The 20,710-nt window shown below is 38.5% G+C and overlaps 4 protein-coding genes across 4 annotated transcripts; 1 reads left to right on the top strand and 3 right to left on the bottom strand.

Moving 5' to 3' along the window:
* Positions 1-211: 211 nt before the first annotated feature.
* On the bottom strand, positions 212-1,927 carry RpS20 (ribosomal protein S20). Its single transcript, XM_074106729.1, has 3 exons — positions 1,751-1,927; positions 1,303-1,464; positions 212-449 (listed from the first exon to the last, which is right to left on the bottom strand). The coding sequence occupies exons 1-3, from the start codon at positions 1,751-1,753 to the stop codon at positions 243-245; spliced, it is 372 nt and encodes a 123-aa protein (XP_073962830.1). The 5' UTR covers positions 1,754-1,927; the 3' UTR covers positions 212-242.
* A 1,450-nt stretch (positions 1,928-3,377) lies between these two features.
* Positions 3,378-6,132, bottom strand: LOC141441841 (trafficking protein particle complex subunit 2-like protein). The gene is made up of 4 exons (XM_074106728.1): positions 6,022-6,132; positions 5,494-5,705; positions 4,658-4,834; positions 3,378-4,450 (listed from the first exon to the last, which is right to left on the bottom strand). Exons 1-4 carry the CDS (start codon positions 6,052-6,054, stop codon positions 4,405-4,407), a joined length of 468 nt encoding a protein of 155 aa, XP_073962829.1. The 5' UTR covers positions 6,055-6,132; the 3' UTR covers positions 3,378-4,404.
* Positions 6,133-6,313: 181 nt separating this feature from the next.
* Positions 6,314-11,406, top strand: Vhl (von Hippel-Lindau protein). The gene has a single exon (XM_074106726.1). The coding sequence runs from the start codon at positions 6,314-6,316 to the stop codon at positions 6,833-6,835; it is 522 nt and encodes a 173-aa protein (XP_073962827.1). The 3' UTR covers positions 6,836-11,406.
* A 744-nt stretch (positions 11,407-12,150) lies between these two features.
* LOC141441882 (oxidative stress-induced growth inhibitor 1-like) lies at positions 12,151-20,175 on the bottom strand. The gene is made up of 6 exons (XM_074106774.1): positions 20,137-20,175; positions 19,454-19,627; positions 17,898-18,010; positions 17,340-17,506; positions 16,587-16,741; positions 12,151-12,992 (listed from the first exon to the last, which is right to left on the bottom strand). Exons 1-6 carry the CDS (start codon positions 20,173-20,175, stop codon positions 12,219-12,221), a joined length of 1,422 nt encoding a protein of 473 aa, XP_073962875.1. The 3' UTR covers positions 12,151-12,218.
* Between the last annotated feature and the right edge of the window lie 535 nt (positions 20,176-20,710).

The following is a 20,710-nucleotide window of genomic DNA, read 5'->3' as shown; positions in this document are numbered from 1 at the left end:
GATATTAATTCTGGGTCAGCTAAGGGGCCATCCACAAAGTGTGTCACACAAATTTTGACCATTTTTTATTTATGGATGATCCCTAATACAGGCACAGGCCATACTTGTGTCATGTTATGTCAATCAAGAAAAGTTGACATCTAAATTTGGTATATATTTAGGTCTTAGGAGGCTAGCAGGGTCCGTTTGACAAAAAAATAAAATCCAATAATAAAGTAAAATAAGTTTATTGGCAGTTATGCCTACGCATCAGCGATTGTGACCTCGACCTCTACTCCAGGCTCAATGTTGATGGACGTGATCTGCTTGACGATCTCCGACGGGGAGTGCAGGTCAATGACCCGCTTGTGGATCCTCATCTGGAAACGGTCCCAGGTCTTGGAACCTTCACCGCAGGGCGTCTTGCGGGTGGTGATGCGGAGGATCTTGGTTGGCATGCGGACAGGGCCCTGAAAGACAAACAAGTTCATTGAAAAATCAACATCAAGTTAATTGCAAACAGACCTGACAGAGAATTTTCATTAGATGTTTTTTTAGTCTTCCAGCTCCATACACGTGTCACTAGAATCTTGGTTATTTGTTCCAGAAACAAGCTACAATTTCTATACTGCTTGCTGCTATACACATGTTGAACATAAGTAATTATTGTAAATATTTAATTTAATCAGTTGATTATACTTGCATTGTCATGCGAACTACATGTCAATGCCCAATTTCAAGTCAATACAATCTCTTGAAGTGTATGAAACAATTTGCAAGACTTGATGACAACTTCACCTACATACATTGTGAAGTTTAAATAGAGAAGAGGATTTGTAACTGATTTATAACAAATTTTCGAGTACTTTGTATCTCCCCTATGAGCAGAGTGGTGTATAGCACAGGCACACTGCACTTTGAAGAGAACTGCTGTTGCGCCAGTTTAGTGAACACATCAGTACAGACTTGATGTGTCTTCATCGTAGCGCATTCTTCACACCAACAGTCAAATTAAGTGAAATACCTATTAATTGGAATACTGAATTTGAACTCATAGTTACAATTAATTTGACCCCAGTTCATTTGCAGTTGAATTACAGACCAGAGTACCTATATCCAGAGCACTAGAAAGATGACACTACACTAGTTGTATAACCAATATTCTGTATTTAATTTCTGGCTTTGCTCAAGATTCCTTACTCGGTTCAGTTATTCTGGCATGATTTAGTTTTTGCTACACTTAATACAGGCATTAGTCCTGAAAGTACCTTACTAGACCTTTGCTATACGCTATAAAAAAAAGGTTTGAACAGTAATACCAACCTTCACGCGCAACTTCTGTTTCTTGGCGCCATTGATCAGGTCAGCGCACACCTTCTCCAAGGATCGCACGTTCCGAGAAGTAAGAGTGATCCTGATGCGATGGATCGGCGAGATCTCGGCCTGAGGCTTCTCGATGTCCTTGCCTGACACTACAGCGGCTGCCTGAAAATGGCGAAAAAAAATATGTTGAAATCAATCTATGAGACAATGGTGCCAATGGCCAGATTTTTCGACGGAAATTTGGGACTTGACTACTGTGCTAGGCAAAATCATTCTAATTATAAGTAAACTAGTGCAAATACATGGTTAAATTGTGTAAAATGTGAGTTAAAAGTAGACACGTGCCGACCTAACCTTCAAAACAAACTACGTACACAAGTTTTTATAGGTGGGAAACTGGATTTTATGGAAATAAATTAGTGGAATAGCTAGCAAGAGATTTACTTACCATATTTGCGTGATTTCTCGGTCGAGTTAAACAACTTTATGAAAGTTTGCTCAGCGCTGAACCGGAGAACAGCTTTACTTTACTTCTGTCAAAAGAAAGAGGCCATTTTCATTTTATGGGTGGCGTTCTGCAGGGCTACCACGAAACTCGAAGTTCGTATAGTACCGTCCCTCTCGCTCTCGTATTAAATAGTATGTGTCAGAGGGATTGCACGACACGAACTTCGAGCTTCGAGTTTCATAGTAGCCCTGCTGGGCTGGCTTTATTGTTGGAATTCGTTCAGATATGTTTAATTTTCAACATTTGTAAAAAAAAAAAACAGTATTCTATGAAAAACTAATGATAAATAAATATGCATTCTTTAAAACATTTAAATCTTATGATAAAATTTGTTTCAGTCCTGAATTCTGTATTTTTGTTTTTGAAGGTACTCGAATTGAGGTTTCTGAACGTTCTGAGGATTCTGACATTTGAGTGTTGCTTTCATACATTTTTATTTACCTTGTAAGAGCCCTTTCCCACGGGAAGGTCACGTTTTTACAAGCTTTTATTTAGTTTCACCTGTCCCGTTGTCTGTCTGTCTGTCTGTACTCAAATCTTGCAAGTTAAATTCGACCAACTTCCAGTAGTCGGATTGACTTTGAATTTGGCATACTTATGTAAATCACGTGATAAAACAATAATCTAATAGTGACATCCTGGTATTCCAGCCAGCATAGTCTCCGCAGGACGGAGCTCTTCAACGGTTAATAGCATCGACTTGAAATTTGGTATGCAAATGTAGTTTGGGTGACAATGCAAGTATTTATTTATTTATTTATTCTGTTTGTTCTCCAAATAAATAAATAAATGCAAGTACAGTCAACAAAAAGTACAGTCAGCAAAAAAGCTTGCATTTTTATGGTTAGGTTAGGTTAGTATACGTGCTACTGTGGTAACATTCACATGAGCATTCGGTTTGCAAGACACCGCAAAAATCCGATCCGTTCGAAATGTGCTGTTCGATTTTGCCACTACAAACTGGATGACTGGATCCAGTTTGTAGTGGCAAAAATATGTATACACGACTTTATGCACTTAACATTAAGGCCGTGTCGTGTATACATATCTATGCAACTTTGGCCATGTCGATATCTTTGCCCTTGACTGGTTTAATGTAAGTGTTCCCACTAGCATCCTGCATACGGTTTTTTTTCTTCTCCGACTGCCAATGTTAACCCGTAAAAAAAACAGGATGCAAACTTCTGTGTGTGAACACAGGTATGATTTTTGCGGTATCCATTAAAAAACCGATCATATTATATTGCATCAAGACAAAGTAATATAATAAGCAAACTAGTAGACTGGCGATATTAAGCAAATGCAAGGCTGGTTACTTTAACAACTTTTGTGGATATAATATTATCAATGAACCAATCTTTGATCCAGCCTAAGATTCTTGATGTCATCGAGTAAAATTTCTATTGTGAGATTGTATGGAATATAGATAAAAATCGATAATATTTCGCGATTGTGATAGTATTATCATTTATACTGAATAATAATACCTACTCCTAATAGTAGTCTTGAAATTTAAAACCTGGATAGCGTGCAATTAAAACATGTGTTTTATTGAATAAAACATGTATAACGTTTTTTCATGCTTTATTTTATAATGCGAAAGTAATATTTACTTACAAAACCTTAACACCCTACGAACAAATAATAAGTTATTATTTATTCGTAGTTAACACCACTCAAAGTAAGTAAGTAAAACTTCCTACCTAAATATCAATTTATTATATTGAAAACTTAAAGGACTAACAAACAAGATAGACAATGTATTCTAAGTTAAATACAATCTTATTCCAATGTAAACTAGTGAAGTGATGTAACGAACGCTCCATTTCACTTATTCGCGAATGCTTTTTGGTCGTTTATTTTTATAGGCCCAAATAAATAGTACATTACTGTACAGGCCGGCAACCCCACGTTCCGGCCCAGGCTTGTATAGTGCATTTCTCAAACATGACATGAAAAAAAAATGAGAAATCAAGCTGGCGGCACGCTGGTCTTGTCAGCCTGTTGTGTGCGCTCGTGTTGCGCTGGCTGCTGGCCTGGCTACACTGGCGACTGCGGGCGGTGGTGCTGGCGCCGGGCAAGGGCCGCAGAACGCGCGTTGAAACAAAAGACGGTCACATTGCCGACCAGTGGCCGGAAAAGTGGTATGAAATCTCTTTGTAGGCCGCTAGAGTGACCGCGCGCCGGCAGCCGAAAAGCAGCGCCTGCAGTGCGATACTTCCCAGTGTATTATTTGTAACAAAACGTCAATATTTCATGTCATGTTTGAGAAAAGTTAATTACTAGCTCGAACTGTTAAAATTAGATGCACATACGTAATTAAAAATATCTAGTGTCGAGACCCATAGACATCCTCTTTAAACATAAATATAAAAACAACAGTCAACTTCAAGTTCCAAGCAGCGACAAAAATACTCATGACCATGATCAATTTATTACGGTTACTTATTATTTATATAGTATTTTTTCGCGAATACGAATTCATTACATCACTTATATTAACATTAACTGTTTATGCACCATTACATAAATGAAATTATGGAATCGATTAGGTACAATAAATTTATCTATTACACCGCCTTCAGCCGTACGTTTTACACATTGTTTAGCATCAGACTCTTCACTTGCTTGTCGAATTTCCTGAAACAATTAAATAATAAACAGTATTGATAAATAAATAAATATCAAGGTTGCTTCTTCCAAAATAATTAGTTGCACAATCAGAAAGTCTGTTCAGGATTATGAAATCATATGATAATAATTACTAAAGGTAATAGAAAAATAAGAATCAAAATACCAAAGCATTCTTCAGCTTTCAGTGCATGCTTTATTTTTTAAAATACTCACGGTGATGTTATCTGGTCTCCAGGCAAGTGGAACGGGTTACAAATTGCGTCAGCATACAGTGCATGCAAGCGACGTAACGCTGTCCTTACTTCTGCGTCTCTAATATTGCTGCCGCTTGGCGAAGTAGAACTGGTCACAAGGACCAATTTAATCCGGGTATTTGTAACATAGCCATAACTGAAAAAGTAGTGTTCATTTTATTGCAAGTTTAATAAAACATCGCTGGATGCTAGTAGTGTTAAGTGGATGGTTGTCACTGATAATAGCAATAACTTATTAAAGAATGACTTTACTAACTAATAGTGAGAGGATAAACGCACAATCCACAAGTACACAACTCAATTCACAATCTTAAAGGATACTCTCGCCTTCGTACAGTCAACCGTCGTACGGTCAAGGAGTTTAATTCATTGGCCACCATAGAACCATTTCACAGTAAACGTCATAGTGACATCGCAGGAGTCGTTAATTCATTCAACAGTTGATATATGGAGAATGAGAAAAGTATGAATTACAGCTGCGCCTCACTGCTCCCCCCTGGCGACGCCCTTGTAGTCAACGTCATAAATAAGTGATCGCTTTTGTATAACCTTGTCACTAACGCCACGTTTGAAAAGCCATACAAAATTGTGTAACGACTGAAAGCGAGTAGGTACAGAATAGGTATATTACTTATTTATGATGTTGACTGTAAATTTATCTCGAAATTTGACAATTTTGTTTTTTATTTTATGCAAAAATAGGTACATACATATATACGTACAATTCAACCACTACGAATGCTGAAACCGGCAAGTTACAAGTATGTACAATGAAAACTGATTTTTTTAACTTACATTTTGTGGGTATCAGTGGAGTAAAGAAGACCCAAATACAAATCCCGTAGATCAGTCCGAGCAGTATTGGTTCCAGCTGCAGCATTGTTTGTGTTCGTCGTCGCCAGTCGCTCCTCTAATGCATCTAGAGCGGTGTGAACTAGCCATTGACGAGAAAGCTCGTTATCTGTGCCATTATCATTGCCTATACCACCTATGTACAAAGGTGAATTCTGAAAAAAAGTAAATTGCTACATAAGTCAAAGGATAAAATTACCCACAATATTGGTTATTTTTATTACGCTGTCGTTCGTGAACGTGAACTGTCAAGTGTCAATGTACGTACTGTCAACACTCAACAAAAGCAAAACACCCACACATAAACCCACTTACTGATTGATTATTGCTTAAAATTTCGAGCTTGCAGTGAGCCAAAAAGGGAGCTCATTAAACTGTGCTTCGGGTGTCATAGCGAGAAAAAAACATTTTGTGATCGACAGATACCTTATAAGTGATAAGAAAAGCCAAACGAAAACGTAAAACACTTACATCTTTTCCAATAACTGCTACACACACAGCCATTCTTCACGACAGTTCGAGAGCGAGTGTTGCCAGTTCTTGCTTTGAAAGTTAGGGTCTGTGGTCAGACGGAATCATCAATTAAAAATTATTATCAAACAAAACAAATAGAAGCAGATGAGTTGAGTTCAGCTCCGTGCTGTCGGTCAGCAATTCCAAAGTCAGTGACTTACATACACGGCCTATTTTTCGCTTCAACTTATACGTGCGGTTTACTATAAAAGTTCTCCAACTGAACATCCTGCGTCCTCAGTTCTACGTAATGGCTATATTCGAGGATGGCGCGAGAAACGACGACGCCCTGTTATTCGAAGTGGACGAGACCGGAGCCCAGGAGATGGTGCGCTCCATAAACTCGGACCATCACGTATACATCCGGTTCACCAATGTCAGCTCTCGTCCTGTGAACGTGTGGTGGCGAGACTTTGAAGGACACCGACGGTTCTACGTGCTTCTAAAATCGGGTGAGTTCTGTGATATCAATACCTTTGCCACCCACCCATGGGAGTTCACGGATCAGGCCACCGGAGAACGCTACTACATAGGCGAGAATGTTATCTTTCGTGCCCCTAAGATGAGAGGTGATGTGAGGTACCGTACTAACTGGAATATTAGTATCGGTTTGCGTTCTCTGCGGGATGCAGCTTTAATGCAGGTTGCAACAAGTGTGCTTGATGTAGAAAAAGTAGCCGATCTCGGTCTACCCCGGGTGATCAGTGATGATCTCCGTCAGTTGGTGGAAATCCTCACACGACCCCTGCAAGTGCAGCGTGGACTTGAATGACGGTTAGCCTACATTGCTCGGGCTGATAAAGTCTTCAGAGTGATTACTGGCAACATCATCTCTTGTGTATTGACCTATTCTGCTGCGGTGGCGGTTCGTTATGTACTGGAGTATATTGGCTGGTTCAAGAAGGAAGAGTAAGATTTTGGTCCAACAAAAGAACCTTGCATGATGTTGTGTTAATGTTCTGTTTAAAGGTGGAAGTTACAGATCAGAAGACAGAAGTTACATTACATATTTTGAGTACTGTGTATTACTACTGATTTTATGGCAAATTTTAAACAAATAGAGTGTTGCTAAAATATAGCATATTTTTTTGGAATAATTAAGTATTGTTTTTAAGCTGTGCTAGCTGAAAGAAAATTAGATTACTTCAGGTTTCTACAGAAACCCAGTTTAGTTCCATCATATTAAATAAAAAAAACTGACTGATGCTATTTTAATACCTTGGCCACATTTACCAATTACATTTATTTTATTCTAAAACTTACAATTAATAAAGTTACTTAGATGTCAATTGTATTCTATAATTTTGCATCTGTCTAAAACTTTAAAGTCCTAAGATTATTATTAGTCTCATACCTTATCTTATTGACAATACTCTGTTTACTATTTAAGTAATAAAGTATTCTACCAGGTATAAACATGCCTATTCATGTATAAATTATAATCCGTCTTCCTTCCTATGTAAAATATAACATAGCTTTTTTTAATTTAAATTAAATCAATTACACATAGAAGCTCAATAGCAGTAGAATAAGAATGAAATTGGAAATACTCTTTACACAGAATTTTGGATTTAGTGTTAAGAAGGCCAATAGAAATCTAAGTAATACACTGTTGATGTTTTTATTTGAATAGTTCTAAGCAGTGCAGTTGTAATGAATATTATTAGATGTGTGTAAACCAAAGCTAATTAAAAGAAGCGCTCAAACTTCTGTGGCAATAGTTTTCGTCCCTGAAGCTATTGCTTGTTGTATTTTTTGCTAAGGCATGGTACTGTGAAGGTTGTGTCATCTCTTTCTGTCTTATGTTAATTGTCGCCACTAGTTTCTCTATCATGATCCTAAAGCTCACTCATGTCGGAGTTGAGAAAATTCTGCTCGGTTAAGGTGGTATATCTAAACTTCTGAATATTTGGTAAATCCAGCTTTTTATTAGTTATAGGTAGATTCACTCACGAATTCACGATGATGCGGTGCCCATGCCCATGGTCCCTATTACAATGTCATTAATGGCTTCGTGGATGGCACTAGGTATATGCTGGTCTGTATCATGTAGGAATGATAGATGTAAGGCCACAACCTATAGTTTACATTGTATATTATCAATCATGGATACTGTCCAAAATAAATTCCTATTTGGAACTATATACATCATCAGCACTTAAAGTTTCATCACAGCTTGTACATGTGCCTCTATTGATCTGTAATAGTTGTCTAGTCTTGTTTATGCAATAGTTTTCATGCGTTTGGTAAAAGGGTTAGATTAAGGGGTGCTGGTTTCGGCAATCTTATCCAAACAGCTGTTACTGTAACAGTACAGTGCAGTTAGTTTAGCATGTGTCTTGTGTCTATCGAATGTTGATAGACCAGGGTTATGTCAGAGGAGGGTTAAAAAAATAGTATTGGGTATGGGGCACAAATTTTTTATCAGTCTGGTTGTCATTGACTGAACAGCGGGACTTATTCCTGGCGGTACGAAGGGTATAGTCTGACTAAAGCTGTAATTAAGCTTTTTATATTTTGTATGCATTTATTTTGATGTCTGTGATAATATTTAATGAGGATAAAGTCTCAATTGTAATCAATTAATATATTAATGATTTGTATTTCATTCAATGGTGATGTTTAGTCATGTCATGAAGTGGTGTAGATTAGTCAATAGGGAAGATTATAAAGTTTTAGATTCTGTTTTGAGTAGAGAACCATATTTCTATGCAGCATCCAATCATAGTTTTGACTGAACATCTTCATTATTTGAAATTAATAGGTACTAAGGAAATATATCATTTGACACCATCAACCAGATTTAAAAAAAAACACTACAAGGTTAATTTTCAGCCACTGAATTTTTTTATTGTCTGTATATTTATCTATATTTTTATAATAATACTTACCTAGAATTTACGCGAAATTCTAAAGTTGTTAAATACCGTATTGACTTAAAAATTATTTTTAAACTAAAAATTACATTTTAGTTGATTGAAAATTAGGTAATTCGATTTTTCGGAGTAAAACTATTTTTTTTTAATTACATCTGTGTCTTCAAATTATTACAATTATTGCTTAATGGTGTCAAATATTCTACTATAATAATATTATAAATAATTGTATGTAAGTCGAGAGTTGATAAATATTATGATAATGTCTCGGAATGGCGACCCTCGCTTCACTGTCGCAAACTGTATGACGGGCGTCGCTTATGACTGCGCACACTTAGTTTCGTTCGTGGTATACAGTTGTTGTGAAGCGCACTCACGCAGGCGTGTGGACGCGGCAGCTATTATATTCTGGAATGCGCTTCAAATGTCGTTTGGGTGTTCGCGTGTTGTTTTTTGTTTAATACAGTTTAATAACTAACGTTTTTCCCTTTTTATTTGTAATGACTTCAGAATCCCCAATTTTTATCAACTCTCGACGAAAACACTAATATAGTATTAGAATTATTTGTTTTACTACTAATATTTTATCGTTTATTATTAAAATTTCGAATAAATCATAAATTATTTTGTATGTTGAAATCGATACAGGGTAAGTTACGAAACTTATCGACTGGGACATTTTTCCAAAAAGTTTAGCCAACTAAGAAATAAGCCTGTAGTTAAGGTTATCCATAAAAAATAACTTACATACCTACTCATTTAATCATCCTACATTATGTTGTTGATTGGTCTCTTACAACAGCACAGCATTGTCAGTTGGCATTGACACATGTTATTTGATGTTGTCTTGACATATTAGTGTCCGCTTTTCTGGAAAACGTATTTGACGGGTCCTAGAACAATAGCCTAGCTTATGTCGCAGATACAGCAGCCGTGTCTTACTTACACACTGGTTAGAGCAGGATGCGTGACAAAAATTACTTTGCTACCTTGAGTAAGTCACGGTTATACAGATACGGAAGTTATCTGTCATATAAATTTAAAAAAAACTTGACAGTAACCGGTAAAACACCCATAGGCTACTGCCTCAAATGCTTGAAAGCGTTAACAGATAGCGCCTCTAGCAACATAGGTAGTGGCCCTGTACTCATCATCATCATCCCAGCCTATATACGTCCCACTGCTGGGCACAGGCCTCTCAGAACAAGAGGGCTTGGGCCAAATTTCCCACGCGGGCCCAGTGCGGATTGGGAACTTCGCACGCACCATTGAATCGCTTCGCAGGTTTGTGCAGGTTTCCTCACGATGTTTTCCTTCACCGCAAAGCTCGTGGTAAATTTCAAATGTAATTCCGCACATGAACATAGGTAGTGGCCCTATACAGTAGGTATACTACGAAGTGCAAAATTCGAACTTCTTATCTTGCCGTCCCGCTGACGCTTATATTATTTAATACGAGAGTGAGAGGGACGGTACGATACGAACTTCGATTTTCGTAGTAGCCCCCCTGTTCTTTTGCGACTAAACGAAAAGTTTATATTTTGGAATAAGAGGACCTAATAAATGTTAATTGATGCTTTATTTAACTATTTATTTTTAATCCAATTACAAATGATGTTAAAATAATAATAAAATATCACTCTCTGTCAACTATAAATATCTTTAAGTGAAGTGATAAATTAGGAACTTCGAAATTGGCTTTAAATACCATTTAATGGTTGTTAAAAATTGGATGCTAAATCGCTTTAATTTTAAGTTATTGTTATAGTATAGCCGCCAACATTAACACTGTCCCTGCCAACACTATTACTTCTGGTTTTATGAAAGGAGCCGCATTATTAACAGTAGCTCCTGCTCTAGTACCTTTAATGGAACTATTGTTATAAGCTTTTATTTAACTTTGGTCTGTTGGTTTTTTGTGGGGTTAAAGCTTGCAAGTTTATTTTGACCCACTTGCAGTGGTCGGATTGACTTGAAATTTGGTATAATACAAAATAGAGGACAATGCAAGTATAGTTAAAATATAGTCTGCAAAAAAAGCTTGTGTTAAAAATTTTTTTTTTGACAGAATGTTATTTCACTCTAGATGTTACTATCCCAATAGAACTTCACTAAAAAATCTAAGAAGACGTGTGGGGGTTGCAGGCGTATCCTAAATTCTATAACAATATACAAATAGAAAAAAAAATAGAATATAAATAGAATTGGAGGCTGTTGTGGCGGGTTTTGTAACGATATATTGGGGCCCACCGGTGGATCCCACGGCAGAGACAGTGTTAACTCCCAGATCGGCATCGAATCCTTACACTCGATGTGGATTTCTACAATGTTTACGGTCGTGCGGCACCACCAAAAATATACTTACCTAAATGTTTTTTACTGTATCATATTTAAGAGAAGTGCCATGTTTTGTACACTTTCGGATAATTTACTAAATGTTAGTGTTTATGTAGTAAAATCGATGTGACAATAATTTTGTTTTATTTATTCTTGAATCGAGTACATCCAACCAAATGAGTTAATTTTTGTACTTCTTAAATCACTCTTCAGGGGTTTGAGTAGGACATAAACTCAGCCTATAAGAGATATGGTGACAAAAAAGTGATCCCAGCTCCTCCACCAGTCGTCATACTCTGGCTTACGCCAGCTAGCGCGGGCGCACGCCTGCAGGCGTGGGTGCAGGCAAGGATGTCAGACGGCCCCTCAGAAATCCTTGTGCCGAGCTGGCTAAAAGCTGGTATTAAAATCGAAAAACTGGGCTTCGGTGCGGCGCTGACAACACTGATAGGTATATAAACTGTGATAGATAGAAATCGCATCCTAGTGAAAAAAGTTATCAATTTCGTTTACCGTTAAAATAGAGGGCACTAATTATCGAACGCACCGAAGATCACTTTAAACCTTTTTTTTTACATAATATTGCATTTCGGATATAAAATGTAAAATATATTGAGAAAAATAAATAATTAATCACGAAGATTTTTATCGGAAACGAGGCTTCGTTCGCTCAAGCAAACCATAGAACAGAAGCTCAACGGCCAATCTTGGTATTTTACAAGGACCGAGTATTCTTGGTACATGGGTCCATGGTACTTGGTCCAGGATTTTTAAAGATATTTTATTATTTTCGTCAAAAACTTACTATTTTACTAAACAAGGCATCAAAAGTGGGGGATTGAAGTAAAATCATCCATTTTACTGTATAAAAAAATATTTATTGTAAAAAAAAACATTGCGATCACAATAATGCTGTTACGAATACGTTAAAGTTATGGCAAGTCATTCGGTTTTGTGCTCCTTGTGGATGTGTGCTACCAAGGCTAATGCACCGCCCGGAATGAAACGAACAAAATTATCTGCTGTCAAAGGGCCCAGGGCATACATCCCCTTTGGCGCGTATAACATCTCATGGGTGCCTTTGTCTATAGCTACAGGGTTCCCTCTACAGTCTACGCCTTTCTTCGGATCAATCCCAAACCCAATCCCACTTGAGTAAGGATTAGAAGGCTGACACTGACATTTAATCTTATTCTCTAAAGGATCAGAGTAAGGCATAACCTCGCACTTGCACTCCCGCTTGTTGCAATCCGGTACGATGCAGGTTGTGTCGTTGCCGTTCACTTCTGTGTAGTTCAAGTATCTAGATTTGCAGCTTTGTATGCTTTGTCCGAGTACGGATTTGAAATAATGCCAGTGGTTTTTGAGGAAGCAGCGATTGTCTTCGATTTTTCTTTTAGCCGCGTGCTTGCTTTCGTCGGTACATTTGAGGCAGTCGTTGACGTCTATGCAGTTTAAGTTGAAGTTCGTCTGGAGAAAGAATAAGTCGGGCTTGGATCCAATAAGGACAGTGATGACCGAGACGGTTATTTCGATCAAGTCGTTTGTGACGACGTTAAGTAGTTTTACGTTTTTGAGGCAGTCTTCTTCGAGTTCGTCGGCCATTTTGGGGGACTTCTTGTTTTTGTGGGGGGTCACGTCGACGATTTTGTGGTGGGGGTACGGCGTGTAGTTCTTGTGGCTGCCGGTGGGGCCGTCCATCATCATTTTGTAGACCTGCGGGAAAAAATGTGTTAAAACTGGGATGGCTAGAGGAAAGTCTTTGGCTGGTAATGCTGCTTCTAAACAGGCAAGACAACTACGTCTGTACTACACATATATTGGGGGAGTATTTTTTATATATAAGAGGGGGTAAACGGGCAGGCGGGTCAACTGATGGAAAACAATCGGATGCGTTGCCAGCCCTTTGCGAAAAGGTAGTCTCCTTTTTTGTAGATTCCCAAGTTGTATCGGGGGAGACGCGCGAGCGCAGGCTCGGGGTCGCGGTGCACGTGCGCGCGCAGCCGTGGTGCAGCCCAGTGTTTTTCAAACTTTTTCATGTCGCGACCCCCCTCGGTTTGAAAAATATTTGGCGACCCCCTGCTTACCTCCACTTACAGTTAGTTGTATTATCTTACGGTGATAATACAAACATTGAATAATCATTCATAATAATGGTGAGAGTATTTTAAAGATACTGCAACCCCCTTAGAGTACCCGCAGACTTACAATTTCAAGTTGGCCAACTAAATTGTCCCTGTATATTTTGCAATTGCGTTTCACAATTGGCTGCGAAAGAAGAATTACTTGTTTCGTAATTAACTTCAAACAAGAATTTATATTCTTCACAAGCAAGTTCACAATTGGCTGCGAAAGAAGAATTAACTGTTTCAATTAACTTTCAACAAGAATTGTTCCAATCAAGTTTCACAATTGGCTGCGAAAGAGAATTATTTTCACTGTTTCGTAATTAACTTTCAAACAAGAATTTATTTCTGTTTTCACAATCAAGTTTCACAATTGCTGCGAAAGAAGAATAATTTTTCACTGTTTCGTAATTAACTTTCAACAAGAATTTATTTTTATTTTCACAATCAAGTTTCGTTACTTCAAAAACGGAACGATAAAATACATATATACAGGGCGACTTCAAATTGGTAATACAAAACACTTGATTTTGGCTGCATTAATGCTAAGTATTGTAATTAATTAACTCCGATGTTAAAATTAGCTGTCTTTTAATGATAATTTTCTAATAAATGAATGTTTTCATATGAAGCCAAAGAAAATGGGATAATTTAAAATTAACAAAAAAAAATACTTCTGGTTATTTTAAAAGCATGAGACCTAATGGAGGTTCTTAGTGTAGGGCAAACGTGTGCAAAACTTTGATTTTGTATTACCAATTTGAAGTCGCCCTGTATATAATGAAATAAAAATTAATAATTATATTAAAAAAAAAACACGACTGCCATGCAAAAATTGGGCTAAACCATAAAAAAACAAGTCAAATATAAACACGCAATACAGCTGTTATATTCATTTTTTTTTCTTTAAATAGCCAGTGTTACCCGGAGTAAGGATTCTAACGATACCTCATACGCCTAAATCTGTTCAGTATTTCAAAATTTATCGTGTAACATACATACATTACATACAAACGAACGGACCCTGAAACTCCTTTTTTGGGATAAGTTGATAAGAAACCAATATTATTCATGTTTAAACTCTCTCTGTTCATTAAAATGACATATATATAATACATAAAATGTCACAAACGATTTTTTTCTTTATTAAACTGAAGGAAGGAGGTCAGCGTAGGACCTCATTAAGTAATTTATTTACCAAGGAGTTTGACTAATTCTTGTTTAGCAGTTAATTGTGAAAAAGAGTAGTTTAGTAATTAACTGCGAAAGAAGAAATAATGTTCGATTGCGAAAAAAGCCAAAAAAATCTTGGTTGACAGTTAATTACGAAACAGAGAAAAATAATTCTTCTTTCGCAGCCAATTGTGAAACCGCAATTGCGAAAACGGACTAGAGGAAATTGTCGTGTATACCACAAATAGAGCAGTAACTTTAATGATAGCCTGCACAGTTTATCCAACTAAATCGTCCAACAAACTAATTGGACACCGATCGTATCAGAACGCCGATGCCCTTCCGATTACGCCCAATTAAAAGTTGTCCAACTATCGGGACTGCGTATTACTGATACCCTATGCGAGCCCGCAAACTATCCAACTTAGTTGGCCAGTCGCACGGCAAATTGCAAGAGGACCACACGTGCGCGCGTGATTTTCATGACCGCCAAGCCACCCGATCACTAATTGCAAATTAAAAAGTAGAAGTGGAAATATCGAAATAAAAAGGCCAGGCTATATAATAATTCCAGAAGCAATACTCTACATACAATTTCATGACTCTAGCTGAGCGGTTGTTATTTCAAGATTTTATCCCTATCCCATGGGAATATCGGTATAAAAAGTATCCTATGTTGTAATCCAGGTTATCTAACTTTTCGCCAAATTTCATCCAAATCCGTCCAGCCGTTTCAGCGTGAAGAAGTAACAAACATATTCACTCACTCACTCACAAACTTTCATTTATAATATTAGTAGGATTAGTAGGATATAGTAGGAAGTAGGATAGTAGGATAGATTAGAAACCTTTATAAACCTTCATTAAATAGTGTAACTTAACACAAATAATTAATATCTACGAATAAATTAATTTGCAGAGCAGCCATAATTATCGGTAGGTAAGGTTGGTTCAGTCAAATATTAATTTTGTTGGTACAGCACTAAATTTCCCGAGACTAGACCGACCATAGACCAACTTCGGTGAAGAAAAATTATCATGTCAATTTGACAAATATAACGGATTTTCGTCTTCCAATTAATTCTATAAAATAAACATATTTACACGATTATTTAATGATAAAATGGTTGTTAAAAACAGTGGTGAGGTCATTGAGATGTGAATATGATCGGGATTGGCGTTTAAATGCAAGTAACTACGGAGTAATCGTGAAAAATGGCTTTGTTTACACAATTGATTTTTTCCATTGAATAGTACATAGTTGACCACACGTGCGCGCGTGATTTTCCCCGCGCGCCAACACCCGATCACTAATTGCAAATTAAAAAGTAGAAGAGCTCATAGATGAAGAGGAAAAAAGGCCAGCGCTATATAATAAAGACTTGAAGCAATACTCTGACATTCATCTTAAAAATTATATATTTGGGTAACATCTCAGTTTAGAATGCAACGTATGATGTCTCCCATATACTAATCTGTCACTTAATAAAGGATGCACCCAAAATTATATTTTTTTTTGCGTCTTCTTTCTATGATCACAGCAATTAGAGTGTTCTTTTTCCACATTTTCACGCACACGTCACTACAGTAGCAACACTGTCACCGACTATATCAGTAAGGTCTGCGACTGGCAACCAACACAATAAAGTTGGCCAATTAAATTGTAAAATATAAGTATATAACGTTTTAAACTTTTGTGATTCTCACTCATAGTCAAAATACCATATACGGGACTTATCACGCTATTGTCACGTCACGAGTAGACCACGGCAACTGTAACATTGCCGAAACGTCGAGGTAAATATTACTTGTGTAAAAATAGCGTGATAAGTCCCGTATATGGTATTTTGACTATAAATTGTAAAAGTACGCAATTTAGTTATTTGATAGTTGCCCAACTTGAAATTGTAAGTCTACTGGCACTCTTAAGGAGCATCCGCGACCCACAGATTGAAAAAAGATTGAAGAAGTGTGGTGTAGCCTGACGTGCGTGTGGTGTAGCGGCACGTACCTGGCAGTAATCGGGGTAGGCGTCGGGGGAGAGACGCGCGAGCGCGGGCGCGGGGTCGCGGTGCACGTGCGCGACGCGCAGCCCGGCGCGCACGCAGAGCCACACGGCGTCCGCGCCGCTCACGCCCGACCCCACCACCAGCGCCAGGGGGGGCTCTGGGAACACAGATAACAAATAAACGATAAGTACAGGACGTTTCCTAGCACAATAACACGACACACAAAGACACAAAAAGTAAAAAAACAGGACACTAGGCTAGACGCATCGACAATAGGTAGTCGAAAGCGGTTATGGAGTGGCCTAGATTGGGTCGAAGGAAGGGCAGACCATTGTATTGATTGAAAGTTGAAACATTTGTAAAAGCCGGCACTTTGTTGATTGTAGGACAAGAGTAGGTACGTTAGGCCGAACAAGAATTTTTCAATTTGCAAAACAATTCAATTTGTTTTTTTTTTCCGTTTTTTTTAAAACTTAAATGTCACCAATAAATATTTTTCGTTCTTTCTTTCTATTTTTTCAAATTTTTTACCTAATGTTCTTGAGTAAATTTTGATATTTTGTAGTTTTTTTCTTCATTGGCCATCGTATTTGTTTTAGCCTAACATAATGTTTGGTAGTATTTTATCTCCAGTTAAACTGAAAATATTTCACAAAAAAAATATATATATTTCCTAGTTTTCCAGTAAAATCGATAGTTTTATGATAAAACATATTATACGAAACAATAATTCGATCAAATAGAATATTAAGAACCTTCTGCATCAGTGACAGTAGGCAATGCGCGCTGCAGTGCGCTGAGCGAGTGTAGCGCGTGCGGCGCGACAGAGGGCGCCAGCGTGTTGGGGCGGTCGCCGCCCCCGCATGCCACCACGACGCGCCGGCACGCTATCCGAAACGGCCGGCCGCAAGACTTGTCGTACCTGGAATATAAAACATGTTAATTACAAAGGAGGGTAATACTTCTTTAATTTGTTTATTCAACGGTGGAGGCACATTATGGTTTATATCAATCCAGTTTAATAAAATGTAAACAAACCGATTTCATCAAAATTCTTGTAACACATTTATCTATAACTCGTGTCTTTTAACTAGACGTCTAATCACTTTATTCACCAAATTTCACTTGATTTCAATATTTAATTTTCATTTGAAATATCTTCCTCAAAATCTGACGTTATTTCTTAAATGAAATTCGTGTATAATCTGCCCCGACCGGGGATTGAACCTGGGATTTCAGCTTCGTAGTCAAGTTCTCTAATCACTGGCTATCCATCCGGTCGTCTAACATAATAAGACAGTAGGTAGACCTACCCTGAGACGAGGAAGCGCGCGTTGTTGGGGCAAGCTGCGCCGGCGCACGGCGGCGCGGACGCGCGCGGCGCCGCCGTCACCCCCGACACGATCACGCCTGACCGGAAGTAGCGCTGCAATGTAAAAAAACAATAGGTTAAAAACGAAAAAAAAAAACGAGTAGCCTATGATAGCAAGCTAACAAGCCCTTCAATCTATCCGAAAACACTGATCGCTCGCATACACCAATATTGTAGTGGTGCCATCTATCGAAATTATCATAAGTCGCCGATTCCTATAGATAGTGGCACGAGAGTTGAAAGTAAAATAATAAAATAATAAATATCATGGGACACTTGACACCAATTGACCTAGTCCCAAACTAAGCAAAGCTTGTACTATGGACACTAGGCAACGGATAAACATACTTATATAGATAAATACATACTTAAATACATATTAAACATCCAAGACCCGAGAACAAACATTCGTATTATTCATACAAATATCTGCACCGGCCGGTGAAGTGAATACACACACAGCTACAAAAAGAACTAATTGCACAAAAGGAGAATGAAATGAATGAGTAAATGTCAAAATCCTGCTGTCATTACACGACAGGTTCTAGCTGTGTGTGTAATCACACACACTCACTCATTCACTCAACTCTCGTAAGCCTATACGATCCAATTTGTGCAATGTACCTACAGTCGAGGTCAAGATCATCATCATTATCATGTCAGCCGAAAGACGTCCACTGCTGGACATAGGCCTCCCCTTAGTCTCTCCACTCAGACCTTTTTTGTGCTTTCCGCATCCACCGCGATCCCGCGATCTTAACCAGGTCGTCGCCCATCTTGTTGGAGGCTACCGACAGCTCGTCTCCCGGTCCGCGCGACGCCATTCGAGAACCTTCTGACCCCATCGGCCATCAGTCCTGCGAGCAATGTTCCCCGCCCACTGCCACTTTAGTTTCGCAACTCTTCGGGCTATGTCGGTAACCTTAGTTCTACTGCGAGGTCAAGATATCTTTACCCTTTAGTACCTTGTCACTGTATGCCTTCGATCAATTTTAAACAAGTTCAAATACGAGATATGGCCGAAGTGTAGGGTATCACGTTTTTTAGCCGCGCGAAAATTTCAAACTACTCGCATTCGGTCTTGTTTATGTTTGTTCTAATTTTAGCATTACATTGTCCTGATTAAAGTTAAAACTAAATAGCCCACCGACAACAGGGTACAGCCCAGTTTAAACATGCAACAAATAACCTAACCTAAACCCGACTTTGTCACTTCAAAGTTCAATGTTTCAAAAGCGGCAAGAAGCGATTTTGATAAAACATGTCTAAGAACCATGGCTAAAAAACCTGCTTTCAAAAAAAAAACAGCATTCAAATCGGTCCACCCGTTTAAGAGCTACGGTTGCCACAGACAGACACACACAAACACACATCCATACAGACACACATAGCGGTCAAACTTATAACACGTTTGAAGTTACTTTCATGATTTTTCTCGCAGGTCAAAATTGGGCTTTAAGAACTGAAGGGGAGGGTGTGTTTTGCTTCATCACTCACCTGTATCTTACACTTCTGCACATAGCGCCGGCAGTAGTTGGCGACGGCGCGCGCCGGCAGGCGGCCGCCCCCTCCGGCGCGTGGGGGGGCAGCGACAGCCAGCCCGCCGGCGACAGCGTCAGCACCGCCGCGGGAACGTGTGCCACGCGCCGCCCGGCGGCCCGCGGCCCAACACTATGTGGTCTATCTGGGGAAACAATGATGGTCAGTGGGGATGTTGGATTTTTTTTTAATCTACGAGTGCAGTAGTTGTTATTGTCACTAAAACCGATAATGTGGAATGTCTTATAGTTTCAGACTTGCCTACTTTTCTTTTACAACTATAATATTTATTCAACTCTCCGACGCTAGCTGGTTACAATCTTTAACTAAAACAATGACCGTACGATTGGTTTAAATTTTATATACTTTATATTTAGAAGAAGCCAATTCATTTGTGTCCAACCTCAGCTATGGAGATCAGCCCCCCAGAGAGAATAGTTTTGTACGAAGAATTGTGTTAATACTTAGTTCACTTTATTAAAATATCCACAATGTATGAAGATGGCACTAGCAGTCCATTACTATTATAATTATATCATATCTCTCGGATAAGTATAGTGCCTAGGTAAGGTACAGTCGAGTTCATTAACATGTGAGCGAAAATTTGATCCAAAATATCTGAACACGACTCAATTGTTAACGGCGTAGAAGCCCACCGTCTTCACCCATAGAGAGACCATAGGGTAGAGTTATTCACGATGACGCGAGCCGTGGTTCTTATTACAATGTCATTAATGTCTAATTTTATTTATTTTATTTTTATTCCATCATTGCACACAACACACCACATGCATTGCATGAACTATCGCCTGCGGTATTCCCGGACCGATATGACCTTCAAGTTTTCAAGAAAAGAGCGTACTCCTACCTTAAAGGCCGGCAACGCACTTGTGACTCTTCTGGCGTTGCAGGTGTCCATGGGCGACGGCAATCGCTTACCATCAGGCGATCTGCCTGCTCGTTTGCCCCCTATACCATAAAGCGTTTTGACAAAATCACGCGTCTTCGTGGATAGCATTAGTTATACGACGGCACCCGAAGTGTCATTTATTTATTTTTCATCACACTTGCTCGTAAACAGTGTCGTAACATGCAGGCTACCTTGGTTGCAACCCCCCAATTAAAACCCTCGACCTTACTGTGCTTGTCATGAAACCCGACATCGACTTCGGGCTTCTAATAGACTCTCGTTCGTAATTCCTTATTTACCGCCTT

This window comes from Choristoneura fumiferana, chromosome 24, assembly GCF_025370935.1.
Source record: "Choristoneura fumiferana chromosome 24, NRCan_CFum_1, whole genome shotgun sequence".
Taxonomy (NCBI): domain Eukaryota; kingdom Metazoa; phylum Arthropoda; class Insecta; order Lepidoptera; family Tortricidae; genus Choristoneura; species Choristoneura fumiferana.
This window is presented reverse-complemented; position numbering and strand designations above follow the sequence as displayed.